Consider the following 25,001-nt stretch of genomic DNA (forward strand, 5'->3'; position numbering starts at 1 on the left):
TCTCCTCTTAAAGTTAGAACTAAATTATAATGCCAAAGGAACATCGGCGACACAAGGATGTCATATTATGTTGTTGTTTTTTGTAACTCAGGTATGGCTCGAGTGTAGTCTGTGAATCCTGTTGATGCTTAAGCAAAAAAAAAAAAAAACCTACTGAAAACACTCGTTGAGCACTTTATTAGGGACACCTCTGCTATCTAATGCAGTGAAATACAACTGTTTTATGATTAAAAACACTTCTCTAAAGCTCATGCTTCAATTTTTGTTGAATTTATAAAAAAAGTTGATCATTCTGATTCATGGTTATTAGTGTGTGTGTAGTGGGGGTGGTGCAGGTGGATGTGACTGCATTGTAATGAGATGTTTTCTGCTATTTTCTCTAACCAAACAGCACACATAAGTCGGAAATATTTTTCACCCTGTTCACACTGCAGCAACAGCTCTGCTGTCAGAGGAAAGACTTTTTACAACTCACATTAAAAGAACCAATCATCTCACCCGATACTGCAGGCCAGTACAGAGGATGAGGTGGTCGTAGGGCACCTTCTCCCCACTGGACAAGAGGACGTATTTGGACTTCCTTCTGATGCCCACCAACTTCCCCGTCACCACTCTGATGAAGGAACGCACTGGGATCTGGGCCAAGTCTCTGCTGCTGTAGGCATGACTGCATGAAGATGAGAAGAAGAAACTTAAACTAATAGAATTATATTAATGCTAAATTTTCTAATACAAGCCTCCACAATGATGATGATGCACTTTCAGTTAGAAATCTGTATTTCTAATATGCACTGACAATGTCAGTGTCTGTCATCGTTTGTTGGCCGGTCTCTGGCACAGAATTCGGCTCAATTTAAAAAGAAATGTGTACAAATGTTCTTAATGTTTGTGGAAATCACGGTTGAAAATCACCACTGAAAGTATTCTGACTGGCTGCATCACCACTTGGTGTGGCAGCTGTAATGGTCTGGACCGCAAAGCTCTGCAGAGGGTGGTGAGATCAGCACAGCGCATCATCAGGACTGAACTGCCAGCCATGCCGAATCTCTACAGACAGTGCTGCATGAGGAAGACACAGCGGATCCTCTCTGATCCCAGCCACCCCAGACACAGACCTTTCACACTCCTGCCGTCCGGCAGGCGGTTCAGGAGCATCCAGACCCACACTACCAGACACAGGGACAGTTTTTACCCACAAGCCATCAGACTTTTGAACTGCTGACATTCCATACACACCACTACACACTCACTACAATAACAGGACTCTGCACACTGTCACTTCAACAAATGCTGCTTCACTGAGTGAATGGGTTAAATGCAGAGAGCGATTTTCCCCACGGGGACCAATAAAGTACACTTTCTTTCAAATGCTACTTAAATGCTCACTGCACAACTTTGTACAACCTGCAGATACTCTTGCACAAACTTGTAAATACCAACTTGTCTTAAATGTAAATACCAACTAAATTCTCTAATATTTAATACTTTTTTCCTCTCATTTTAATTGTTGTTGTTATTATTATTATTATTATTATTTTATTACTACCACTGCTATTTTCTGTTATTTTCTTCTCAATATAACTGCACACTCTCTATATGCTCATGTAAAGGTGAGGAGCACGAGCCAAAGAATTTCATTATGGATAAATGTGGCTACAGTGTTTATCTGTACATGACAATAAAACTTGAAACTTGGAAACGTGTACAAGAATCTGCAAATGTGTCTGATTCATTAATGTGAAAGAGGTTGCCTCACATAGTGGCAAATAACATTGCTTTTAAAGTTTCTTTCATAATATTCTGAAATAATAATAATGTCATGTTGGGTTTACATTTTTCCTTCTAAAACACTGTTTTTAACTGAGTTTAATTACACATAAAATAATCACACACTCTGGTGCTTTTCCAGCTGTCTGATGGTATGTCGATATATATCCAACATGTTTGGGAATGCGAGATGGCACGACAAGGTTTTCCATTTTCATGTGCATGTTGTTCTGTTCACTCACCTTGTGGACAGAAATCCAGCGTCCTCGTGGTTGTAGTCGCCGGGGAAACCGTGTGTTGAAATGAGGGTCAGGCTGTTGAACCTCAGGTGAGGGCTGTGAGAGAACAAACAGCAGCGAAAAGCATGAGTGCTGTTCCACATAACGCTGTGAACACACAGTGAGAGGAGGACGCTGGGAAGGACTTCACAGCTTTTGGAAACGCAATCACTGAAACATAAAACTCATGTTACTACTTTAAGTGTGTGAAACTGGAAATTCTAGATAACACTTTGTACATTTTTATACTGTTTGTGTTTTTTTATACTGTTTATTTCAATCATTGGGACTTTATTTACCCCCATCTGATGGTATTTAATCACTAGCTTTTTAATGCCTCACTTAGATATTAGAACATTAAAGAGGTATAAAAGCAAAACCGTGATTTCTGCTGTTTTAAAGGAAAATAGAGGACAGTGGAGACACTGGGAAAACGTGACTTTCCTCCAGGCTGCTCTGGTTCACAATTGATTCATCGGCCAGCCACGATTTATTATTCTTTACCTCCCACCACATTCCCTATTCCTAAACCAAACTGAAGGGGCTTCTTTGTGCATGGCTATGGAAGGTGTGTGACCCTTGTTCCCACGCATGTAAACAGTGAAGGATGCATGCGGAGAAGCATTCTCTCCAGAATATTCTTTCCTGGCTCGTCGGCCACAGTGAGCACTGCTTGTGATGTAGAGGTGGTTTGGCCAGGCTGAACAGCAGGCACCATGCTGCCCAGTTATTACAGTCTTACATTTTGCACTTTTTTGTCACATTTAAGTATTTTATAGAAAATACTGAATGCTTTTCTCTATTTTCTCCTGTTATATTTTATGTGAAACGCATACAAAAACATCTCTTTTTCTCTCTCTGTCACACACACATATATATTTATATATATACACATATATATACACACATATATATATATTTATATATATACACAGGATATAGAACATATACTATATATATAGATAATATATATTCTAGATATAACACATCTATATACACACATATATATAGTACACACATATATATATAGTATATATATAGATATATATATAGATATACAATCACACACACACACAACGACATATATAGAAACACACACACAATATATATCTCTAAATATATAATATATATATATATACTATATAGAATAAGATATATATATATGTGTGTGTGTGTATATAGTGATGTGTGTGTGTGTGTGTTCGTGTGGGTGTGTGTGTGTAATATATAGATATATATATTATAGATATATATATAATATATATACACTAGGGGTGGCAAACGATATTCGTAGCGATATTGAACGTGTCGATACAGTGCTTTCCGGTTCGGTACGCATATGGGTATCAACAATACAAAATTTGTAATTTATTTTATCAACTTTCCTTCTGACGATGCTGTCTGTGTTGAGCGCTCAGTGAATCTGCGTTCGACTACTCCGCCTAGGCTGCACTGTCGAGCGTAGATCCACTGAGCGCTCAACACAGACAGCATCGTCAGAAGGAAGAGCGCAGGGCAAGCTAGCGAGACAGAAGTTAAGCTCTCCTTTTAACATGGACCTCCCCCACCCTCATTCAGATCTGGCGTTTGGAATTATTTTGGTTTTCATGTGACGTATGACCCTGAAGGTAAGCGAGTCATGGACTAAAGTAAAACAGTATGTTGGATGTGCCACGCAATGCTCAATTACATGGGTGGGAACTAGTGTGTTAGCGCAGTTAGCTCGTTAACGTGTTGGCCGTCTAGCCCCATGCACGGGGCGATCGGCGGTAGCTCGTTAACGGAGATTTGCCGTGTTGTGGCGTTAAGGTCATTTCAACGAGATTAACCTGAAAGCACTAGTGGGAACACAATGAATATGACTGCACATTTACGCCGACATCATCCTAGTGCAAAGACAAGTGGAAGCAGAAAAAAAACAAGCAAGCCTGCTACTAACTTTAGCCGAGTCATTTAGACAGCTGTTAGCACATGATTCTCCATATATGTTTAATATGCTGCTGAGAATATAGCCCAGAAGAAGCGGATAGTATAGCTTTTATTTTGGAAAGAGACATTTCTCTGTAATAAACTCTCTTTTACAAAGATGAGTGATTCCTCAATCAGATACAGGGCTCGCAATATCGCTAGCCCGACGTCCCGGGGCTAGCGATTTTTTCAGTCGGTTTACCAAAATCTATCTCTGCCCTGCCCGTCGGGCTATTGTAGGAAGGAAAAATATATGTCAATGCTTTTGCATTCTTTCAGAAATGTAGCTGGGTAATTATGTCATTGGCATCGGTGAGCCACTGTCAATATGTGACATATTGCAATCGCGTTTGAATTTGCGCTTGTTTTTTTGCTTTCACTTTGCAATCGCACGAACTGTGTATAGAGAGCGACAGCACTGATCTGTGAGTGATGATAATTTGTGCACCAATTCCTCTGACATCGTCTTATCAATCGTTAGCTTACTATGCAAACATGACAAGTGAAATCTCACGCAGCAAGCTTAAACATGTGAGAGGTTGATCGCGCAGAGAATCGCTGAGCTTATGTGAGTGCGTGTGTAAAAGCAGCAGGATATATATTTGACTACGATGACCTGGATGACTGAGAACCTTCACAGACAGATATATATTTTAGTTCTGCTGAGCCAAATAAGACAGGTCAGGGTGAAGAAGTGACAGCCAAAGAAAAGCTTACCACAAAACGGAGAAGTTATGACAAATCAGACTATAAGGCAAAAAGAAAGTGCAGCTTTATGGTTTCATGGACAAAAGAATTTCTGTGGCTGCGATATGACGAGCTAAATAACCAGGGCTGCACATAAGTGGTCCGCAGGTGCGCATTCGCTGTCAAAATAAAAAACACGCACAAGGGTTAGGGTTAAATTTAAAAACTGTACTTTTGAGTTAAAATATATATTTATAATTTAATAAATGACAAATTAAAAAGGCATGAACATTTTTTTGTATCGAAAAAATATCGAACCGTGACACCAAAGTATCGAACCGAACCGAACCGTGAATTTTGTGTATCGTTGCACCCCTAATATATATATATATACATACATATATATACATACATATATATATATATACATACATATATACATATATATATATATATATATATATATATATATACATATATATATATATAATATATATATATATATATATATATATATATATATATATATATATATATATATATAAAAACAACCCAGCACGCCCCTGCGGGCGGTTTATCCTTCAAGCTCGGGTCCTCTACCAGAGGCCTGGGAGCTTGAGGGTCCTGCGCAGTATCTTAGCTGTTCCCAGGACTGCGCTCTTCTGGACAGAGATCTCCGATGTTGTTCCCGGGATCTGCTGGAGCCACTCGCCTAGCTTGGGAGTCACCGCACCTAGTGCTCCGATTACCACGGGGACCACTGTTACCTTCACCCTCCAATTCCTCTCGAGCTCTTCTCTGAGCCGTTGGTATTTCTCCAGCTTCTCGTGTTCCTTCTTTCTGATGTTGCTGTCATTCGGAACCGCTACATCGATCACTACGGCCGTCTTCTTCTGTTTGTCTACCACCACTATGTCCGGTTGGTTAGCCACCACCATTTTGTCCGTCTGTATCTGGAAGTCCCACAGGATCTTAGCTCGGTCATTCTCCACCACCCTTGGAGGCATCTCCCATTTTGACCTCGGGACTTCCAGGTTATACTCGGCACAGATGTTCCTGTACACTATGCCGGCCACTTGGTTCTGGCGTTCCATGTATGCCCTGCCTGCTAGCATCTTGCACCCTGCTGTTATGTGCTGGATTGTCTCTGGGGCATCTTTACACAGCCTGCACCTGGGGTCTTGCCTGGTGTGATAGACCCCAGCCTCTATGGATTTTGTACTCAGAGCTTGTTCTTGTGCTGCCATGATTAGTGCCTCTGTGCTGTCTTTCAGTCCAGCTTTGTCCAGCCACTGGTAGGATTTCTGGATATCAGCCACCTCCTCTATCTGCCGGTGGTACATACCGTGCAGGGGCCTGTCCTTCCATGATGGTTCCTCGTCTCCCTCCTCTTTCTTGGGTTTCTGCTGCCTGAGGTATTCACTGAGCACTCGGTCAGTTGGTGCCATCTTCCCAATGTATTCTTGGATGTTCGTTGTCTCATCCTGGACTGTGGTGCTGACACTCACCAGTCCCCGGCCCCCTTCCTTCCGCTTAGCGTACAGCCTCAGGGTGCTGGACTTGGGGTGAAACCCTCCATGCATGGTAAGGAGCTTTCTTGTCTTTATGTCAATGGCTTCTATCTCCTCCTTTGGCCAGCCTATTACCCCAGCAGGGTACCTGATCACGGGCAGGGCGTAGGTGTTGATGGCCCGGATCTTGTTCTTACCACTCAGCTGACTCCTCAGGACTTGCCTGACCCTCTCTAGGTACTTGGTGGTTGCAGCCTTTCTAGCGGCCTCTTCATGGTTCCCATTTGCCTGTGGGATCCCCAGGTAGTTGTAACTGTCCTCTATGTCTGCAATGTTGCCTTCTGGTAGTTCAATCCCCTCAGTTCTGACTACCTTCCCTCTCTTTGTTACCATCCGACTACACTTCTCCAGTCCGAACGACATTCCAATGTCATTGCTGTATAGCCTGGTAGTGTGGATCAGTGAATCGATGTCTCGTTCACTCTTGGCATACAGCTTGATGTCATCCATGTACAGGAGGTGGCTGACAACTGCTCCGTTCCGTAGTCGGTATCCGTAGCCAGTCTTGTTAATGATCTCACTGAGGGGGTTCAGGCCTATGCAGAACAGCAGTGGGGACAGAGCATCTCCTTGGTAGATCCCGCACTTGATGGTGACTTGTGCTATGGGCTTGGAGTTGGCCTCTAGTATTGTACGCCACATCCCCATTGAGTTCCTGATGAAGGCTCTTAGGGTCCCATTGATCTTGTACAATTCTAGGCATTCCAGTATCCAGCTGTGGGGCATTGAGTCATAGGCCTTCTTGTAATCAATCCAGGTAGTGCACAGGTATATATATATATATATATATATATATATACACCTTTTGCCACAACATAGAGTGAAAATGAATAAGGCATGAACTTGCTGATCAGTGTGCAGCAGTGTATTGTGTTGAGCAGATCATTGTGTTGTTGGCTGGCAGGGAGAGCTATTTATATGTCGGTGTATGTGTCTGGGCCGTTTTGATGCACACACAAAAAAAGAAATGGAAAAAAAAAACATTTTTGAATTGCATTTTGGGTTTTTATGTTTAGACTTTTGAAAAAATCAGCCAAAGATTCAAAAATGTGTGTAAACAACTGTTGAAGACTGTAATTTCCATTTTGTCCACAGATGTATAAAAACATTTAGAAAAGCAGACTAAAGCTAGCCACAAAAAGAAGAAAATATGGAATAAAAGTCATAACTCAGTTGATATAGTGATGATTTTGTGTTACGGGAATATAAGGCCAGGTAAAGAATCATAGATAAGCTAAGACAACAAAGCCTTTATTGGTCCCACAGTTGGGAAATTCAAGGATACAATGACACAGTTGACATTTTAGATGCCGAGTAGCAGCAAAATGGAAGTGCAGTGGTTGAATAACAATAGCAGCAAGCACTGAGTATTGCATACTGAGCTATGAGTCTATCGTCTATTAACATGTTTACTTTTGACAAGAGTGAAGCTTTTTTATTTTTTCTCTACTCTTTCGAAATTATTTATCCAGAAAGTTAGTTTACAGCGCTCAAAGCTACCTTTATCGTAATGTTTAAATGTCTTGAACACCGGAGGAATAACAACCTTTCCATATTTCACTTACTCAGGCTAATCAGTCTTCTTCTTAGGTCTGTGTGGGTGTGTCACCACTGACTGACAGATGTTCCTGACATTCGCTTGTGGATACACAAACAGCTAAAGACACCTTGGAGCACACCTCTAGTATACTTTTGTCAAATTTAAGTATCCTCTGTGCTATCTAAGTGTAACAAAACTGCTTAACACCAATTTAACAATAACTAAACTTAAGTAACACTGAAACTGGGATGTTGTATAATGGGTCGTGTTTTTTATCCGGTTATTTAAATATGTATGCAGACACAGAAACTGCAACGCCAATATTAGACTGAAAAATGTTGCCTGCGTCTGAACTGTTGCGCAAACAGCAGACTGTTATCCACCTTTAACCTGAGAACACAAACATAGCAGAATGGTTTTATGAACTGAAATGGCGGTGCATTGAAACGTTGTCATGATAGCCCATCCTGCACCTTTAGCAGCTCATTTACTGCGGACACTGCGTTTTCAATACACTTGAGCTTGATTTAAAGCCGACTCCTGACACCATGATCCAAACGAGAAAACAAGTTCTACAAAATAGAAACTATAACAGATCTGAATGTACTGAACTGAAAACAGCTATTTAAAACATTGTCACACTGTCTGGTTTGGTTTTGTTTTGTTTTGTTTTTTTTTGGGGGGGGGGGTATCCTCAGTTCGCTGACAAGTTTCCGTTTGTAAAGATTGACAAACGTAAATTACACGGGGCTAAAAAAAGCAGCTCAGGAGTTTAGCTTTAATTCAAAATTCAGTACACTGTTGAGATTACATATTATGGTGCTTTTACATAAATCATAAACCTTTTAAAATCCCTCTGTTTACCAATGTAGGCATGTTTACAAAGCGTAAACCTTCTCAGGTGCACATTCTCCAGCCTGCTGATGCGTTTGTGGTTCCTGAGCATGAAAAACCGGAGCCGTCTGAGCTCTTGTGAGTTTACTGTTGACAGTATAAACCATCTCTTGTGATGCAAATGGCCTCCTTTGTTGTGGCCGACAGGACATTACACAGCTGATAACAGCAGTTCCAGCTCCTACGCTCAGTGAATAGCAAAGTGTGTGTGTGTACCTCGCAGCGTCCAGCCTTATCACCCTGACACTCTGATCACCTCCTGCTCTGTTCTTATCTGTGCTTCCTGCTAAATTAACGCCCAGCGGCGCACATTGACAACACCAGACACCAAAATGCTGCTAAACCGATTGTACATGGGAAGGCTGTTGTTTCATATTAGTGAGCAGTTATAGCAGTAGATACATGCAGTGAGGCATGTGGTAAACACACGATGGCTGTGCTTGGTTCCTCATATTGAAGAGGTACTTTAAGGTTATATCTGGTATACAGGATTGTTACAGGACTACAACTACAGCCAAATAACCAAAAACAGACTTTCCTGGGTGCTTATTTTACCTGTAAAATATTACAGGTACTATTAAATATCCTGCACCACAGCTCCACGGAGATAATAAACAGAAGCTGATTCCAAAGACACCACCTGGTCAGCTGAATGAAAATCTGCTTAGCACTTTGATGTGAGCCAAAAGTTGCTGGTTTTTATATAATGCTTTCATTAAATGACTCATTATACTGCACATTTTGTAAAGTTGGTCTCAGATCACACCTGTAGGCTGACTGCAGTATTAGTCATAAACCTTGCTGCTCCATCTTAGTGGGTGGTACTCAAATGCCAACCTATGGGGGTGGAAAAATTACTCCAGCACATTACTTACACTAATGAGCAGGTAATAGTATGATAAAGTGGAAGAGGTCATCTACAAATCAGAAGGTTGGTGGTTTGATCCCTGGCTGCTCCTGTTTGCATGCCAAAGATATTGAACTATGAGTTAGTCCTGACATGTTGATTAAAATGTGAATGTTAGGCTAGGAAGCATTTAGGCATATAAAAAATGCTTGTGTTATTGAGGCTTGGGTATAAAGTTACTGCTATAACTTTAATTTGGAATGTGATAACTAGCAAGCTGAGAGACCTTCCATCTACTGAAGAAAAAAAACAAACAAAAAAAAAAGGTAAAAATATAAATGATTTGACGAATCACCTAAAGTAACTTTTCTTTCCTTTAAAAGTTCTACATTACTGACCTGTAGATATTAGCGTAATAAACACATTTCCCAGCAAACAATATTTATAGCTGGATCAGATAAAAATGTCTCCGTGCTTTGTGTCAGCATTGGTTTAAGCGTTGCTTTCTGACATGAACATGCGAATAATAACAACAACACAATAACACAGCAACAATCTGACAGCGACCACAGTCAAACTTTCTTGTCAATCTGTGCCAGAAGATGGATTTTTTGTTGCAGCGCTGAGGCATTATGGCCCATTACTGGCGTCTGGATGCGACAAAATCAGCAGCTCTGGATTTGCTCTGTTATCTGCCGGTGACAGACAGCTGTGGTGACCCTGCAGTCTGACCGCGGTGAGCAAAGGGCTGAGCCGCCGCAGAGCTCTTTATCTGCCTGACCCCGTCCCAGCCAGTAATGGAGGGGGGGGGCTGGACTCAATGAGCACAAGGAAATCTGTGTTGGTGTGGAGGGGGGTGGACATTTGGGCAGGGCTGATAAGGGGGGCCCCTCGCAGGCCGAAACTGACCCATCTTTCACCCTCTAAATGTGTTGCCGCCTCACCATTAGTCCAGTAGACACTAACTGCCTCATTAGTCAACTCATTAGTGACAGCAAACACAGATCGCTGCAGCAGATCCTGACGGGAGAAACAGTGGAGTGGCTAATTAAAGGGGGCCGGCTCTGGCCCCGCTGAATGCCAGGCCTCAGACAGCTGCGTGCGCCTGCCCCGGCACTGCCGCAGTGCCAGCCTCACCAGCTCTATGAGCGCTGAGAGATCTCGCTCTCTCAAAACAACAACCCTGGTTGCCTGGCAGCTATCAGCTGGCTCTGAATCAGCAGCCCTCTGCTTCTTATTATTTGCTGGAGCAGTTAATCTCAGGGAGCGAGGACAGAGGCAAACAGAAGACGCCTGAGCTGAAGTCAAGTGACATTTCCAGAGGTTTGGATTCCTGGCATGAAAGGCGATAAAGAAATGAAACAGAAGCTCGAGTGAGAGGCTCTGGGCTACTCGGGCACCTAAACACGTTTCATTATAACATCTGCCAGATCTCTATTACAGCACCTGCATCCTCACCGTGTTCTTCTTCTTTGCCACATGCAGTGTGACCTGTTTGTGCTTATAGCAGACATCATTGTCTGCAGACAGTTACTGATTCAGAAACATGAGGTGCATGTTTAAGTGTTTGTACCACAGGTTGCGCCACTTGATGATTCTGAGTGCCATTTACACAGACTTTCATTATTAGACATATATGGACACATCCACTGCGACCTATTTTGAATATGTAATCTTAAACACAAATTAATTTTAGCAGTTTAATCAATGCCATAAGAGCAACTTTAAAAGTTCAATCAATTTTTATTAAACATGAGTAAACATGATGAATTTATCAGGAACTACTTTTAGAAGTGGATTAATCTATATTTGATCCTGTGAGTATTTGGGGCAACCGGCTGGTGTGTATGGTCAGATTGAATATGACTATAATGATTCATGAAGGAATATGTCATATGTTGGTGGCAACAGTGGCACTCTATGGCACAAAGGAACAACATTGTATACACGGGCTACACTTGTACGTGGCACATTTACATCTGCCTGTTCACCACAAACTACCCAACAGACAGAAACTCTTGGGAGCACTTTGAGTGTATAGGTGAGATTCTGAGCAGCTAATGAAGCTGTGTGCCGTGTGCAGCAGAGCTGTGTGCTCTGTGCTTGATGGGGACTTGGAGATGATAAGGTACATACACAATGCACAGATGGTGAGAGGTTTCTGTGAGAGGCTTAATAAGGGCTTGAGTAAATTTTTGCCTCGGGACACCAAACAGCTAATTGGATCAGAGCGAAATAGGAAAAACGTTGTCACTCCTGCCACAAATTTAGAAAGTACAGCCGCAATCAATCCTGGAGTTAGTTCAGAGGCAGACTCACCAGGAACAAAGCACCTCGAGGAAAGCTAAACCTGTGTCCGAAGCTCCCACCAGCACAATCCGGGTATTAATGGTGACCTTTGGCTCCATGGTCAACTTTCTGCTGACGAGGCTGAGAGCAAACGGTGTCTACGAGAAACAAAGAGAGGAGACGGTCTGTCACGTTTACCCCCATCTGGAGGCGAGACATCACTCCCAGAACGACTGACACCATTTTCAGGAAATTAAATAAATGCAGCAAATGTACTTATCATTACATAATGACCTGTCCAATTTCTCCCATTCACAGCTCAGCAGATTTCATCGGGGCGCCTCATCAGCCTGCAAGCTTTCAGCTTTTCTCTTTATACTCTGTGACATTCAAGCGCGACTCGTGCTGAATCTTAGGCCCTAAACGTCTGCGCTGTGTGAAACTTAATGGACACGCCATCAATCATGCTTTTCACCAGTTTTCAAAAAAGTTCACAAGCGTTTGAGCAGAAATGGCTCAAAGCAAAGGGATTTTCTTGTGTAAAAGGAAATTACATTAAATGCTGCAAATTTCCAACAGCATATGAACTTTTTATACATCTTTTTTCAAGGGAAGAAGAATTTTAATGAGCTGACACGCAATCTGCCAAAATATGCAGAGTCCTGCCTCCCTGCATAAGCGTATAATTACAAGTAGCATGAATAACATTTCGTGCAAAGCACATTTAATTTTAGCCAAAACGGAAAGCCCGCAGGGATGGGAAGGGATCAAATGTGTGACCTGAGAGTTAAGGAACCCTTTTCTCCAACAATCACAAAAGCGTCCCACAGGAATTGGTCGAACACGCCGTTCCAATTTCCCAATTCTCCGAGGCCAATCGTCTCTCTCGCCTCCTCTCACTGTGATCTGAGGCAGCTAATGTCGCCTTCATTTTCTATAATTAAACAGATTGGCCCCACAATGCACCTTATTGAATGAAAACAACACTGAGCAAAAAAAAAAAAAAAGTAAAAGAAAAAAAGTGTGCGTGTGTGTGTGTGTGTGTGTGGGGGGGGGGGGGCATGGGTGGAATTAACCTTTGTGTGATATTTAAATAAATTTCCACGAGGGCATGTGAGCCCAACATCTGTCACATACACAGAGGTGTTTTGGCACAGGTTTGACTGTGGGAGGAAAACGTAAGAAGCCTTGGTTATTTTATATGATAAATAAGCCACACACTGAAAAATTTGAAGCATCAAAAAGTCACAAAAAATTAAACTTTGCAGGTTTGATTTTGAATTGTGTTTGGTAATTTAGTATATACACCAAGCTTTTGTTTTGAAGCAACATATTTCAGAAAAGGTTGAGAGGTGTGTAATGCTTAAAAACACTTAATGGAACAACTAATTAAGTTAATTAGTAACATGATTGTGAATGGAAAACTATCCCACAGAAGCTAAACCATGTGTATGCAGCCCTCCGGGTAATTTTAATTTTAGCAATACAATGCCAAACCACATTCTGCAATTATTCCAGCTGCACGAGCCTCTGAGTACAGACTATTTATAAAAATGTCTGTGATTACTAAACAATTAATGCCACATTTTGGTCCTCGAATTAAAGCTGAGAGCGTGTACTTTCATGTTATTTGAATATTTTTGTACAGAGAGTTAAAACCTGAAAAATGTGCTCCAAAATAGATGGGTGTAACTGTATTTTTCATTTTTTTCATTTGGTCTTTGTACAGCATGTCGGAAACAGGGTTTCATCTCAGGAACTTATGTAAGCAGTAAAAGTCAATTTGTCTTTATTTTAATTTTGAATGCACAGGCTCATTATTTTTTATTTTTTGCTTGACTGGAGATAAAGTAGCCTTAGAGTCGATATGTGATGTATATTGTGTGATTACTGCAGGTAATACTAGGTTAAATCATGCAGCAACCACTGATGCTGAAAAACAAAATGAATTTCATGCAATAATCTGCAGTTCCACTAACGACCACATGAGGCAAGCTCCAAAGTGAGTCGATCCCCAGACGTCTTGGTTAAAATGATTTACCAGTATTAAAAAAGCATGTTTAAAAACTGGTGCAAAAAGAGTGTTTTGGATAGTTTGATGGATAAAAACTTCCCAGTGGGAATTTTGTCAGAACTGGATACTGGAGTTATGGGTATGGAGGTATGGCTGTTATGACTGATTATATTATATTATTGCAAACTGAGCCTGTGCTTGTTTTGCTGAGTGAAACTCCAGTATTTTACAGGTTTGCTATTTTGCACTAATTATCAGACAGGTGTGCGTTTGTGTGTTACGTCCATGTAGTTTATGAATGCAGACTGATAACAAGTTTGTCAGAATTAGATGAACTCCACCCTCTGGTCCAAATACGGTCACTCAAAAAAACCAACATGGGTCCCACATACTACTCCTGAGAAGTTGTCTAAAGCTAATTTAAGCAAGTTTTATAACCTGAAAGATGATTAAGAAAAAGTATGAACAGACTGCATTACTGTTCTCTACATTATATTACATTTATAAATATAAACTGGGACATCCTGTTTGAATATGTAAATGAATATGAAATGAGCAGCACACTGGCTCTGAAAAGTCTGTGAAAGCTTTTTGGTGATGACACTGACTTGCCGGTATCATGTGCGCCTTAATTTTGAAGATAAGATCATGTCATGACCGTTTTCTGGTTCATTTAGACTAGCCTTTACCCTGAAGGAAAAAAAATCTCATATTATTGTTTGCATGTATATCTGTCTGTTCTATTAACTTTTAAAATAGATAAGACAAACAGTGATTTTTAAGCTGATGTCTCACGCAGCTGCTGTAGGTCGACATTTATTGAAACCGAGCTTTACTTTATATGTAAAAACCCTTCATCTGTTATCATATACTGGAAAAATTAAATGCCTAGATGCATCCGTCTGAATGCTGCAGGAATTAACCAGATGAGGTAATCAGATGAACAAAGCTCCCGTCTCATCTGCATGTGAGGTGGAGCAGGTGCAGCCGCTCTTATCGCGCTGGAGGTGCCTCACCTTTGCCGCACACAATGACCACGGCACTGCGTAACATGATCCCGTATTGACAGAGAGGGAACAGGTGCTTTAAATTTGATTAATCATCCCGGGGCCGACATCGGGAGGAGGCTGGGACAAAGATCTCGGAGGCGAAGCTGTTATCAGGCAGCGTGGAAATCATGACTGGCATGGGGCTGGCGGGAGGGGAGGGGGGTGATGGAGTGAAATGAACATGTTAGTGTACATGGTGACGCCTCAGGTGGAAAGAGCGCTGCTGAACATGGGGTAAATATTTGAAGTGCAGGATGTTAAAATCAATCAGCCAGGCTTTAAGCCCCAAACATGGTTGACAGCTGAAACCATGCCATTATTCACACAGGCTACTTTCAGCTGCTTTTCTCCACCTTTTACTGAAGTCATCTTAAGAAGCGGCACTTCATATTTACAGAAGAAAATATGCCTTAAACAGAGCGACAAACCAAGGTACTAAAACCCAGGCTGTTAGTTTCATTTTCTTTATTCTGTTGCACTTTTTCCCTTTACTTAATCAACTTATAGTGGAAATCAGGCAGCAGGTGACAGCTCAGCATACACTGCACGTGGAAGATGATGCAAGTGTTCTCTCTCACTTTCATATAATTAATCTCAGCTTTTTATTATCATCAGTGCTGAGCTGACACACAAACAGGTGAGTATTACTCTTCAAAAAGCATCAAAGCTGATCTGAAGGAAAGCGATGGCCTGACACCTGCCTGAAACACTCTGTGCTGGTTTTCCTTTCATTTGTATGTTTAGTTACAAGAACAGACCTGCGACAGATGGTCTGACTCCCCTCAGGGCATGGTCTCAACATCATGGAGTCAGTCTGGGATTACATGAACAGACAGAAGACTGAGACTATAAGACTGAAGCCATAGAAGATGCTGGAACAATAAACATACCAAAAACCTTAGTGCCATTCTCGGACCCATATCATCGATGTCCTCGGCAGAATGTGTCACTCATTCAACAAAACCTTAAACCCTTTTCACTGAGTCAGACACAATCTGTCCTTCCCTAAAATACTCTAAACACATTCTCAAACACTAAAACACAAAAAAGCAAACCACAAAGATAGAATTGGAGGAAAACTACAACACAGATGTCCAATCTTAAGCAGTTCTCTGATGTAATTTAATCAATATATGCCAGTTCGGAGGATGTCTGAGGTTGATTCCAGCAATGGATGGAAACACTGAGAGGCAGTGAAGTAATCGGAAGGGCAATCTGTGACACGGCATATTTGTTTACATGGACTCACAATGACAAGAAACAAAAGAAATGACCTCATTCCACGTTTCTATAACAACAACATAAGGTTTACTTGATTCATGCTTCTTATAACCATGTTGGGGTAATGTGGAACTGACCACTTATAAAGTCTTATGAGCTATTCAATACAAGCAAATGTAAGTGTACAAAGATTTAGTATACATTCCTTCCACTTATCCAGTTCAGGGTGACAGTGGGGCTGAACACTGTTTGTTTCATATCTGAATGAGTGAATTAGGACAAAGAAGTAGGAAGATCGACTGCAGCCACAATCTCAGGTCTTTACTGTATCCTGATATTTCATTTCATCTCATCAGTAAAACTGTAAAACTGGAGCACAACTGGAAATACACACTACATTTTTTATGAATGGTGCAACAAATCTTCACTGGTTCTAGGTGTTATCTGAATGATCATCTGTTATTTTGAGTGGAGGTTTAACAGTTTGGATGTGTTTGTGAGGTTTTACCTGAGAAGTCTTGGCTCTTTTGTGTACACAGCTTTGAGCCTGAGACAGTTAAATCCTCAAAGGATTTCCCTAAAAGTTAAAAAACTAAATCTCATCTTCTGAGCCAAACACGGTGTGCTGATTAGTCCATCATGCTTTTTTGCACATGAATGTGGGAGGACTTTTGTAGTTAATCCTCAGTAGAGTAGTTTAAAAACATTTGTTTCAAAGTGAATGTGATAAATTGTTGTAGGTGTGGGGAAAAAAGCTGCTCAGAAGCATCTCCAAAACATGAACGTTCATTCCATCAAACTGTGCACTTCATCCTCCAGCAGTGAGTTTCTCTTGCATACCTACAGTTTGTCTGAACTCTTTTGAAACAGCACCACCTGGTGGCCACATGCGCACCCTGCTGTGCCCTGCCATCTAAACTCCCTGGCAGGAGGCTTCCTGTCAGCCTGCTGCTGCTGTGCCCACCTGGTCTTCTGTGAGCCACCTAGACGGGGCGTTGATGCCAAGCTCCTCCAGCGGGTAGATGATCTGGCGTCGTGGGCAGACGGGGACGGCGCAGTTGAGGACATAATGCAGATGGTGGACGCAGGAATTCTGAGTGCAGAGAGAGAGAGGGCACGGAGTCAGTGAGCACAGAAAGGGAAAATCCCATCGGAGGTTAAACAGCAATCAGTTTGGGGCTTTTTTTTGGGGGGGGGGGGGGGGGGGGGGTGCAACTGGAAAGCTACGTGGTGATAACGAGCTCGGGTGAAGAGTTAGATGATACAAGCGTTACACCACTGACACACGCTGCCCAAGCACAGCTAATTCTCTGCTTATCTTCTGCCATTATTCCATTTTCACATCACGATCACCCAATCTGGTGCTTGTTTGTGGAAGTTAATTAGCAGAGGAAGTGGAAGGTCTCTACACGTTGAGGAAATTTCTTATTATGGCGTGGAGAGGTTGAGCTGGCAGCGCTGTCGACACCTGCTGCCCCGACCTCGGGGATCGGCAGCCTGCTGTAAAAAATGACCTGCTGACAGGCGCAACACGACCACAAACCCATCTCTCTGATCAAGTTAGACGGCCACGGAGCACAATTCCATATCCAACCTGTTCTCTCCATAAATAAAAGTTTGCTGAATTAGAGGAAACCATTAAATGAATAAAACTCAGTATAAAAACATTTGCTTTTATTTATGTTTTTACGGGGTTGTGAAAAAATTCTCCTGGCTTTCAACAGCTTATTTTCCCTTCCTGCTGCAGGGATGATCTAATCTAATTCTGCCTTTATTCAGGCTTTCTGTGACTTAAGTCAAAGTAATCAGTGATAATCCAACACAGAACTAATACAAACTGAATTACTTAACGAATTACTTAACGAATTTATTAGACCACCTGTCATAAAAACAGGAAGGCAAATGTTTTGAAAATCCATTAACATCATAGAGCATTCAGCCAATGATTATGTCCCACTGTACATTTGCACTATTTTATCAGATAGTGTTTTCCAAGGTGATTCATGATCAGAACGTAAAACACATTTACATTTACGCATAACAAACCCACATACCGTAACATAGCGTCGGTATGTTACGTGATGGGATGAGGACATGTTGCGCGGGTCATATATAGCCTACTTCGATCTTAAGTGGGTTGAACCTGTGAAACTACATGGTAAATGTGCAAAATTGAGAAAAAGTTCTAGTAGTTCAAAGTGTAAAGTTTTTATTAATTTACACAAAATGTTGTATCTTTCTTTTGTTTTTTGTTAATGTGGACTTACTGTAAAAAAACAGAGCATTTACTGAAAAAACAGGAACTTTCCTCTGCAGAGTATGAATGAAACTGGGGAGGTGGTCTTTAAAAACTGGCTTATGAAAACACGGTTGAAACTTAAAAATCTATATGCACTCCTTTTCCAAAGCCAACCTGTGGGCCGGACTCCCAGGCCAAATCTGGCCTCTGGGCCTTATGTTTTACACATCTCATCTAGACTGATTGTGTACCTTTACTGACTACCTGTGCATGCACTATCTTGCTACCTAGACTGGGGTTTTATAGTCACATGAACTGTGTAAAATGGATTTGTCTTTTTTTTTTTTTAACACTTTTTACAGCGTGCACTCGTTAGTTTGTTACACTAATGAGCAGCCTTGCACCCCAGCTGGAAGTGGCCCAGTGGTTAAGGGCTAAGCAAGGACCTGGAAGCCCCGTGCACTCACCTCCTGGCTGTGGTAGGGGGGGTAGATTCGGAGATACAGGCAGGATTTGCGAGCCTGCCGGAGAACCTCCTTAAAGAAGTTCTTGGAGAAGTGTTGGACGGTGGTTTTGAGGATGAAGTGGAGTATCTGAGCGTGCTCATCGTAGCCATGGTGGCTAAAGTAGATGAAGCTCTCGATGTTGTAGTGAGCACGGATGTACTCGATGTCCTGACAAAGACACAGATTCATGTGAGCTTGACGACAGAGGAACAAATTTCAGGAGTAATATTTTAGGTTTTTCTCCTTTTACATTGTACATTTTGCTTATTGCAGTTCTTTTGCCTTTGTTGCCTATTACTGTGTTATTAGACCATGAAGTATTGGTATGCCATGTCATATAATAGCTACATTATTAAGAATTAATTAAAGCTATTAATATAACTTTAATTAATTTTATTTGTACATTGTCTTTTTATTTATTGTTTATTTTATCTTATTTCAAATTAGTATTTTATTTAATAGAATATTTTCTTAATTATTTATATTGTTTAATTGTTTTTACTGTTGTTGTTGAAGGTTTGCTTTTTGTTTCCCATGTATCCCATGTATCCCATGTCCACAATGTGTCCTAATTGGCCATTTAGCATTAAAAATTATAAATAAAAACAAATAAAAGCGGCAGATCGATGGAGCATAAAAATGAACATGAAGCACAATTCCTAACGGAAAAAAAAATTCCAGACTTTAATCATATAAAGCGCAGCTCTTTAGTCAGAGAAGAAGTGAAAAGCCAGGCTAGTGTTTAAAACAGCTCGCTGGCAACTCCATTTACCTTTTATTAGAAATATTTTTACTCCTTTAAGGCAGAATGGGGGTTTAAATGGTCAAACACTGCACACTTTTACTAATAAACCAGACTTCTAGTACCTGCTCGTCCTTGATGATGACAATCCCAACTAACTCTGCTTCTGCCTGGGCGACGAAGGCCTGCAGTGGAACGGCATCCTGAGGAACAAGTGAACCAAACAAAAACACGTCAAATTTCCGTGATTCCACTGAACTACACACGAGCAGAGTGCACTTTACTTGTAGCTGAGACCAGTGCCATGAATACACATGAAGTGGCTGCATTCTCATTTGAGAAGTAATTATCAGTGTTGGAGCTGCAGCAGTGACAGCTGGGGTGTCAGTCAGAGAGGAAAATCCGTTCAGCTGAATTCTCACCAATCTGTTCCCTGGCACAAGAGCCAATATTCCTCGTTATTCCAAGACAATCATCACACCGCTCCAGTTACACTCAATGGTCCAAATTAATCACCATCTCATTTTTTAAAGTTAAGGGGAGCAAAAAGAGTCTTACCCGCCTTAAATTTACTATATTAACCCTTTGTTGTTGTCTCTGGGTTTGGAGTTCTGTTTGACTTTGTTTATCTCATGGTGTGTTTCAGATTTTATGATATTGTTTTTTTAACTCTTGGTTTTTGTGTTGGTGCGCAGGGCGGAGTTTTCTGCCTGCCTGCCTCCACCTGTATTACCTCCTGTTTGCTCCTCTTACCTGTTTCCTGCTATCTGCCAGCATTCCCTGTCTAACATCCATGTTTCCTAAATTTTGGAACTGCGGTCAAGTTAGTCAAGTTAGTTTAAGAAAGGTTTGGAATGAATGAAATGACCCTGAAGTATCTGCATGGCAGCTGTAATAAGAGCTGTCTGACATCTCTAAAGAGTAAGCAAAGGTGCTTTTATGCTTCCTTTAGCAGAGGAAACACTGGAGCATCTTTAACGAAAGGAAAGCAGATACTACTGCTTCAGGATCATCATTAATTAGTTTTACTTCAGAGAGTTACACAAAGGCTGAAGAAAATCAGGAGTTACAAACATAATAAGCTAACCTCAGAGTCACAAAGATTTTTCTTTGATTTCACAGATGAGATGAAGTAGATGTTCCTCTTTGCTTAAAATACAACCTTGATATTAAAGTGATTTTCATATCCAGTTTTGTCAAAGTCTTATTTAAACAGAACTTGTTACGAGTTGTTTCAACTTGTAGTTGAAACTCATTTTCTGCAGATATATCTGAATGTGTGAGTCTTTGTCTGATCTAAAGCACAGCTGATGTCTGTCTTTGTGAATCTGACTGCAGGTATGTTAATAACAGTGTTTGTTGGCTGACCCGGTCACAGCCAGTCTCGTAGTAGCGGTCCAGGTCCTGCAGCAAAGACTCATTCAGACTCAGATCCTTCACCAGAGCAGAGACAGCAGAGCGGTCCAGAGCCACGGCTGGCCTCACGCTCAAAGACCTGTGGGGAAAAAACACTTAAAGAGTCTGTGGAAATGCTTTGTATAGTGCTCTGAGACTTCATAAATGATTTCATGGTATAATCACTATAAATGACTGAACAGTTCATGCTCTGTATCGATGCTGTCTTAAAGAATGTGTTGATCTCTTGGGCTCAGCACTGCAGGAGTACATGGATGATTTTTCAAATTTCACTAAACATACTCAGCCACTTTATTAGGTACAGAAGTTCAACTTTACACTAACCAAAGTATCTAACGAGCCAATCACACGGCAGTAACATAATGGATGTAGGGCTGCAGAAATGATCACGACAACCTTCTGAAGTTCAAAAAGAGATTCATAATGGAGGAAGAAATGTGGTTAAGTCACTGAATGTGACATGGCTGTTGTGTCAGACAGCCTGGTCTGAGTATTTCAGAAACTGCTGATTTAGTAGGGGTCTTCCCACACAACCATTTCTAGGGTTTGCAGAAAATGTCAGAAAAAGAGAAAATATACAGTGAACTTCAGTTTTCTGAGTTAAACTGTCTTGTGGCTGTCAGATGTCAGACTGGCCAGACTGCTTCGAACTGATTGGAAGGCAACAGTAATTTAATACAATGAGTTCAAATCAATACAAATAACCACTCAATACAACGAAGGTATGCAGCACAGCGTCTCTGAATGCAAAACATGTTGAACCTTGAAGCAGAAGACCACACCAGTGGATATTAGAGGAAATGTAAATGTTAAAAGTGACAGAGTCATTAGGTTCAAATACACTATCGGTGTTGTTCATTTGTGATTTTGGGAAGCAAACAAAACTTGAGCTGTGAGATTTACCTGATTCCATCGCGGTGAAAGATATAGAGCTCATGTTGCGGCAAGCTGGTGGGAATTGACGGCACCCTGATAAAGTTCTGCAACAGGGGGAACTCAGTGGACAGATTTGGAACTGTGATAACGCAGAAGTTCTGGTCCTGCATAAACAAAGATAACACACATCAACAACTGAACAATAATCCATATATGGACAAAAACACTGGGCCACCTACAAATTACACCAACAGGAGCTGCACGGCCATGCTCGGCATGAAGCTCCTGGGGTGCAGTTTTGTGCTGATGTTAATGCCAGAGAAGGTTTGGGATGCAGTGCATTGGTGACTTTTATGCAATATACAGCTCAGCGCTGTAACTTTAGATGGTCCTCCACTTTGTCACTGAGTGGCTGTGGTTTCTAAACCGTTCGACTTTGCAATAATGCCACTTACAGCTGATCGTGTAAAATCTAGGAGAGAAGAAATTCCATGAACTGATTTGTTTCAATGGACACATCCTGTTACAGTGCCTGTCCAACTGTGGAGCACCTATCAGAGCCATGCAGTGATTTCTGTTTGTTTTAGGAACGTAATACAATTTTTATTTATATACAGTTTTTAATGATCAAAAACCCCAAATCAAATTGATTCTTCTTCTCTCTCCAGGCCTAGCCATCAAAACAGCACAACTTCAAGGCAGGTTGTACTGAGCAGCCTTGCGATTTTGGTCTTCTGTTCGGAACAGACCATCTAAGAAATTTGTACTTCGCTTTGTTGAGTGAAATTCTAGTATTTTACTAGCTTGTTTCTAATTAGTACTTATTAGCAGTGCCTGTGGGTTGGACCCATATGGTTTATGGAAGCTGACAACTAGTGTTAGCGCATAACTGAGGGTTAGCTGGTTACTGGCTGTGGCCAAAATGCTAATGCTAAGTTAGTTGCTACATTTGGTATAGCCGCCTCTTAAGTAAGTAAGTGTGGGTGGCTCGGAGTTATTGACTAGGAGACTTCCAGACAAAGTTTCTCTGATTACCAAGTGTAGTTGTTCCCTGCCCTTTTTCTTGTTTTTCCACAGCATCAATTACAAATCAACTGAAAAATTGCTAAAATAAAATTAAAAAAATTTCAAAAATAAATAACTAAACATCTTAATTGCCTGAAACTTTTGGAAAGTTAATTCTCACTTGTTTAAAAAAAAGCTTTAATGTACTTTAAAAAAAAAAAAACATTTTCAGGCATGTGAACCACTCTCAGGTCTAGCGAAAAACCAGGGGTCACTGACATAACGTAGAGAACATCTGACAGAGCTTTAAACTTGCAAAGATGATACTCACGGGGAAAACCTGGAACAGAAAAGGAATAAAGTCCGCTGATCTGGAAGAGAAGAGGAAGAGGAAGTTAAGTGAAACTATGAGTCTGTGCCAAACTGGTGATCACTGTGGTGGAACAACTGTCCGACCAATCTGCCCGCTGCTTCCAGCTCGACTTCTCGCCTTCAGCTCTCTGTCACTTTAAGCGTTGCTCTCATTAATAACGTGCTCACTCTCGGCAGGAAGCGACTCGACTCCATATTCAGTAACAGCTGGGAGGTAAGGCGGCGGTGAGGGGGGCTCAGCGGGAGCCAACTAACAGTCACTCTCCCTGCTTTAACGCGGCATATGACTGATGTAGCTCTGGACGGCTGCCACCAGCGCTGCCGAGTCACAGCCTCCAAAAAGTGAGAAACATATTTTAATTAAAACATGTAATATTTCTGAATATTTTCCCCATTTTTAAACGGTGATATCTGACAGTCGACATCTGTGAATTTTGCAGAAGTTGCCTCATACCTTTTAATAACTTTAGCTGCTGTGTTTACTTTACTTTTCCATGGCCTGCACATCACTTACATAGCCAATATTCTTTACTAAACATTTTATTATATCTGGATTATGACTTAAAGTGTTTTTATACTACAGTTTCAGGTATTTACTTAAAATGTACATAAATTCAGATGCTTATGATGAAAGCAAACACAAAAGGAATCGCAGTGACACAAAATGTCTAAAATCCAAAAATGAACACAAGAAAATCAGAAAACAGTGTTGGGAAAAATAAAGCAGGCAACACAACAAGCAGGGAGGATAACATATGTAAATTAAATAAGTCAGTATAATAATTTATTTATAAAGTACGGTTTTCACATACCAAAGTGCTGTACAGGGTATGTATATCTATATGCACATGCACACATGCATACATGTAATTACAATACATATAAAAGACTAATTAGGTCCACATCATGTGGACGTCTATGACAGGTGCAGGAAATTGACATAGTTTATAAATGTAATATGTTTTTATTTACCAATATCAACATTGTTGTTATCAATATGCTACATATGAATATGGATTATGTATAAACAAACACAATTTGTTATGTGTTAGCCTATCGATGTAGTCAGTGCATGTGGGTTTTTAAAAATATTATTTTTTATTTTACATTTGCCTGTTTTTTAATTGATCAACTTATTTGTTTGTAACCAGGTTAAAATGGTAATTTATTCAAATGAAATAATGAAATAGTTGAAATCCATGTTCAAAGGTGAAATTTACAGAATAGGATTAGGGCCACTGGGGGAAAAAAAGAAGTTGGCACGTAATTCTGAGATTAAAGTTAATCTCAGAATTCTGATTTTTCTGAGAAAAATAATTCTGAGGAAAAAGTCAGAATTCTTACTTTAATCTCAGAATTCTGACTTTTTTTTCAGAATCCTGACTTCAATCTCAGAATTCTGAGTGGGCACCTGTTTTTTTCCTTCTTTTCCAGAATTCCGAGAAAAAAGTCAGAATTCTGAGAAAAATTCAGAATTCTGAGATTAACTCAGAATTCTGACTTTTTTTTCTCAGAATTCTAAGATTTATGTCAGAGTTCTGACTTTAATCTCAGAATTCTGAGTGGGCACCTGTTTTTTTCCTTCTTTTCCAGAATTCCGAGAAAAAAGTCAGAATTTTGAGATAAAGTCAGGATTGTGAGGAAAATTCCGAATTCTGAGATTAATCTCAGAATTCTGACTTTTTCCTCAGCATTATTTTTTCTCAGAATTCTGACTTAA

The 25,001-nt window shown here is 40.8% G+C and overlaps 1 protein-coding gene across 2 annotated transcripts in view; it reads right to left on the reverse strand.

Moving 5' to 3' along the window:
* Nucleotides 1-25,001, reverse strand: part of cfap61 (cilia and flagella associated protein 61) — a 51,083-nt gene that overhangs the window by 16,774 nt on the left and 9,308 nt on the right. For both annotated transcript variants that reach the window (XM_040017730.1, XM_040017729.1), the window contains exons 9-17: nucleotides 23,241-23,280; nucleotides 21,932-22,068; nucleotides 20,981-21,107; nucleotides 19,738-19,815; nucleotides 18,832-19,038; nucleotides 17,090-17,218; nucleotides 11,872-11,999; nucleotides 2,010-2,102; nucleotides 499-667 (exon numbers count right to left, since the gene is read on the reverse strand). In XM_040017730.1, the coding sequence (XP_039873664.1) occupies nucleotides 499-667; nucleotides 2,010-2,102; nucleotides 11,872-11,999; nucleotides 17,090-17,218; nucleotides 18,832-19,038; nucleotides 19,738-19,815; nucleotides 20,981-21,107; nucleotides 21,932-22,068; nucleotides 23,241-23,280 (1,108 nt within the window). The remainder of the gene's footprint in view (nucleotides 1-498; nucleotides 668-2,009; nucleotides 2,103-11,871; nucleotides 12,000-17,089; nucleotides 17,219-18,831; nucleotides 19,039-19,737; nucleotides 19,816-20,980; nucleotides 21,108-21,931; nucleotides 22,069-23,240; nucleotides 23,281-25,001) is intronic.

The sequence above is a fragment of the Simochromis diagramma genome, unplaced genomic scaffold (genome assembly GCF_900408965.1).
Source record: "Simochromis diagramma unplaced genomic scaffold, fSimDia1.1 OVJJ01000802.1, whole genome shotgun sequence".
Classification (NCBI taxonomy): Eukaryota; Metazoa; Chordata; class Actinopteri; order Cichliformes; family Cichlidae; genus Simochromis; species Simochromis diagramma.